The sequence below is a fragment of the Echinops telfairi genome, unplaced genomic scaffold (assembly GCF_000313985.2).
Source record: "Echinops telfairi isolate 266 unplaced genomic scaffold, ASM31398v2 ScPeMD7_7475;HRSCAF=8513, whole genome shotgun sequence".
In the NCBI taxonomy this organism is placed as follows: Eukaryota; Metazoa; Chordata; class Mammalia; order Afrosoricida; family Tenrecidae; genus Echinops; species Echinops telfairi.
Window position 1 is genome coordinate 13,318,816 of NW_022111379.1, and position 4,893 is coordinate 13,323,708.

The window sequence follows — 4,893 nt, forward strand, 5'->3', positions numbered from 1 at the left end:
AGGTGAACTCAGGAACGGGGCTAAATCAGAGAATTGGGAAAGACTTGCAAATAGGACTTGTGCTTGTAGCGAGCTCCATTCGACAGCTTCAGATTTGACCCACTCACCAAGGTATTTGTGAAACAGTTCCTGCATGTGGCAGAGGTTTCTGGGATACTTCTGACATTGATACAAGAGACTATAAAACATATAGAAATGAAAATGTTACCTGCAACACCCCCTGCCCCCCCAAAAAAGTACTGAAAGTTCCAACCTTTTTCTAAATTCATAAAATGGAGAACCATTTGGAAAATGGTTCCTTTGGGTTTTATAAGGTTTGGATCATGTGCTTTCAGGAAGCAAACAAAATGTACTTGTCCAAGGCAAGGAGGAGATGCGTGCAAATACAATCCGGTCCTAGCCCTTACTCTAGGATTCCGTACTTCTGCTCTGCAGTCTCCCAGCTCTTGGCTCCGCAATATATGTACTGCTTTCTCCCTCCACCTGGAAAGAATCATTTGTACCCTACGCCAACAGGATGACAGTACTGCTACGTGCTCACCCTGCAAGAATGAGCATGAATATGAAGTAGCATCGGCCCCGTTGATCAACCAGAGCGTATGCCAGAGTTGGTTTGTGATGCACTAATTTAGGAACTCGGTGGAGAGGCTCCTACTGTATCGAGCTGATCTAAACTTGAGCTCGTGATAACATTGCACAAAGCTATGGTAGATAAATGTGATAGGTAATGCCAACAGAACAATCCCACTGACAACACACACTCCTCCAAGAATTCTTCCAGGCACTGTGATCGGATACATGTCGCCATAGCCAACTGTAGTCATAGAGATAATCACCCACCAGCAGGCCGCGGGGATGCTGGCGAAGTCCTTGTTGGATGTTTCCAGGTCCAACCCATGTTCAAGAAGCTGAGAGAGTGCGCTGAAGATCGCCATGGCAACACAAATGAAGACAAGTAACATCACCATCTCTCGGTAACATCTCTTAAGAGTCAACCCAAGTGTCTGAAGCCCAATGAAGTGACGGGCAAGCTTAATCACCCAAAAAATCCTCATCATTCTAAGCACCCGCAAGGTGACTCCTGCCCTCTGGAGCTGCAGGTTCTCGCCGGTTAACACCGTCATTAGCACGGAGATGTAGTACGGCATGATTGCCAGTAAGTCAATGATGTTCAGGGGTCTCTTGACAAACTCACACTTGTTTTTGGAGATGATGAAGCGCACGATGCACTCTGCAGTGAACCAACCTATGCAGACAGCTTCAATTATCCTGTCAAGAGAACAAAAGAAGGATTGATCATTTTATTTTTAAGCATTTTAACAGCTCTCAGATTTCTTCACATAGTACGACACCGGCACACTAATTCTGTTACTGTTCCAGAAAACAGGAAAAAACAAAACAAAACCAGAAAGCGTTACCAACATCATCAGACCCACCAGGACACAACAGAACGATAGACATTATCCTTCAAATGGAAATGAACCTTGATAAAAGTTCTTATTTGGATACTGCATGACATACCATTTAAATTTTCATTTGTCACAAACATTGGCCAGGGGTGGGGGTAGGATGGGATTTTCTTATTGGGTGGTTCGAAATTCATTTATAACTAACTAACAGTAATGGTGGTACAGTGGGTACTAGTTGGGCTATAAACGGCAAGGTTGTCATTTCTAGTCCACCAATGACTCCTCGGGAGGCAGAAGAGACTATCTATTCCCGTAAAGAATTACAGTCTCAGAAAGTCACCGGGCAGTTCTAACCTGTCATATAGATTCACTATGAATCAAAACAGACCCGATGGCAGTGAGTTTTGTTGTGGAACCACTATGTGCAAGTGCCCTCGCTCTTTCAGAAGAGTGGTGCCCAAATGCCAGTTACAAGGTAGGCCGAGAGGACTTTGTTCACTTCTAAACCATGGGCATAGCCAAGGTTTGATGGTTTACTTCTTGGTAAATAAGAGCGAACTCAAGGTTATTTCCTAAAATGTTACTCTCCTTTCTTTTCTGAGGAGCCTTGGTGGTAAGGCGGTCATGCGTGGGGCTGCGATCCACAGAGTCTGCAGTCCGAAACCACCCGTCGCTCCTGAGGAGAAAGATAGGGCTTCCTACTCCCGTAAAGAATTATGGTCTCCAGAGGAGGTACACTGGTACACATAGGAACTGAAAATACAGGGAATCCAGGACGGATGAGCCCTATAGGACCAGTGGTGTGAGTGGCAAAACAGGGAGGGTAAAGGGAGAATGGGTAGGAAAGAGGGAACCGATTACATGGAACTGTGTGTGACCTCCTCCCTGGGGGACAGACAACCGAAAAGTGGGTGAAGGTAGACGTCGGACAGGGCAAGCTATGACAAAATACCCATTTATAAACTATCAAGGGCTCATGAGGGAGGGGGGAGCGGGGAGGGAGGGGGAAAATGAGGACCTAATGTTGGGGGTTTAAGTGGAGAGAAAATGTTTTGAGAAACGATGTACAAATGCGCTTTACACAATTGATGTGTGTATGGATTGGGATAACAGTTGTATGAGCCCTTAATAAAATGTTTAAAAAAATTAAAAAAAAGAAGAGCATTGGGAATAAAGACCATCTTCCTTTGAAAAAAAAAAAAAAAGAATTATGGTCTCAGGGGGCAGTTCTAGCCTGTCCTATTGGGTCACTATGTGTCGGCATCGGCTGGATGGCAGTGAGTTTCCCCTTCTTTTCTAATAGGCCTGAATGGGTCCCACAAAGGCTGAGCACGCCAGAGCACTGCCAGAGGCCCTCACCATGGGTGCACCAGGTCATGACCAACCTCCGCCCAAGCATCACAGACGGCAAAGGCTGCGAGCATCACTAAGATCAAAGCAACGGCCATCGAATCAACTGACTCATGGTGACCCCGTGAAGGCAGAGTCAAACGAGGACCCGTGGGGTTTTCAAGGTTCTGATTGTTGGGAGCACGCCACCAGGCCTTTCTTCCAAGGTGCCTCTGGGTTGGCTCAAACTACCAACCTTTTGGTTCGCAGCAAAGTGCTGACGTTTTTATATCACCCAAAAGACTCTGTCAATGGGACGCCATGAGGATTTCCCCAAAGATCACAGATGGTTTGTTTTCTAGAATTGCTTTTATGCAGCATCCATTTTTCAATATCAGGCCACACTTTACGTAGAGCAATGCTTACCACACATCGTGGCCCACATTGAAAATAAGATTTAAATGATCACTGGGGAGTGTGGGATGGGCATCTTGGAGCAGAAGCCACTGGCCTAGGGGCTTTGGCCACCCTGGCACTTGTCCCAGATCCCTGGAGCTTGGGGAGATCGAATCTCAGCACAGAGGTAGGAAGCCCTGCGAGGAATGGGAAGTATTCTGAGGTCACTCCAAATTTAAATGCCAAATTCCAAGAAATATAGAAGACAGCCAGTTGGTCCATGGATGGTTAGAGATCACTATTTGTGACTCATCCAGGTTGGGGGAAATAGAAAGTAAATGGTTAGAAAATGATGATGGTGACATATGCAAATACGCTTGATACAATTGATGTATGGAGTGTTATAAGAGCTGTGAGAGCCCCCAATAAAACAATTTGAAAAAAAGAAAAGTGATCAAACAGAATGTGGGAATTATCTCAGGCTGTGTCATTAATATCACACATAAGTTAAATTTTCCTGAAGCAAATTTTAAGGTGGCTGCAACAGCATGTTGAAAGAGAACTTCAAGAAATTCAAGCTGGATTCAGAAGAGGACGGAGAACAAGGGATATTATGGCTGATGTCAGATGGATCTTGGCTGAAAGAGAGTATCAGAAAGATGTCTATCTGTATTTCCCTGACTATGCAAAGGCATTCAACTGTATAGATCATAACAGATTATGGAAAACATTGAGAATAATGGGAATTCCAGAATACTTAATTGTGCTCCTGCGGAACTTATATATATAGGCCAAGAGGAAGGTGTTCAAACCAAAGTGGTATTTGTGGTTTAAAATCAAGGAACGTGTATGTCAAGGTTGTGTCTGATCTTAATTACCTGGTGCTGCTATAACAGAAATGCCACAGATGGATGGCTTTAACAAATAGGAATTTATTCTTTCACAGTTTAGGTGACTAGAAGTCCTAATCCATAGGGTGCCAACGACAGGTAAAGCTTTCTGTCTCTATTGGCTCTCTGGGAAGGCCCATGTCATCAATCTTCCCCTCGGTCTAGGAGTTTCTCAGCACAAAGACCTTGGGTTCAAAGGGTGCATTCCATTTGACTCTTCTTTCTAGGTAGCAGTCGGTCCCTCTGACATTTGGCTTGCTTGTTTCATCTCTTTTATATCCCCAAAGAAATATTTTGAGGCTACACCCTGATCTGGTATATTGTACCCTACCTCATTAACATTATAGATATTAGGATTTACAACACATAGGATAATTACATCAGATCACATAATGGTGGGTAACTACATCATATTGAGAATCGGGCCCAGTCAAGTTGATACATATTTTGAAGGGACACAATTCAACCCACAATATACCCTGACACTATATTTATTCAGTTGCGTACTGAGCAAATAGTCCAAGGAACTGAACTATATGAATACGAATATAGTTTCATGATGGGAGAAATGCTTATTAACGAATTCCACCATGCAGTTGACACAACCTTCCTTGATGAAATTGTAAATGAAGAGGTCTGATAGCACCTATTGATGAAGATCAAAGACTACGGCCTTCAACATGAATCACACCTGAACATACAGGGGGAAGAAGTCCTCACACAGAGCCAATAAATGGAGAAAATATCAAAGTCTTCAGGAATTTCATTTTATGTTTTAGAAATGTTGATGGCAACATATGTACAAGTGTGCTTAATACAATTGAATGACGGATTGTAAGAGTCCCCCAAGAAAATTTTTGATAAAAAAA

The 4,893-nt window shown here is 43.6% G+C and overlaps 1 protein-coding gene across 2 annotated transcripts in view; it reads right to left on the minus strand.

Moving 5' to 3' along the window:
- Window positions 1-225: 225 nt before the first annotated feature.
- Window positions 226-4,893, minus strand: part of KCNG3 (potassium voltage-gated channel modifier subfamily G member 3) — a 93,984-nt gene continuing 89,316 nt past the window's right edge. For both annotated transcript variants that reach the window (XM_004699773.2, XM_004699772.4), the window contains exon 2: window positions 226-1,269. In XM_004699773.2, the coding sequence (XP_004699830.1) occupies window positions 624-1,269 (646 nt within the window). In that variant the 3' untranslated portion in view covers window positions 226-623. The remainder of the gene's footprint in view (window positions 1,270-4,893) is intronic.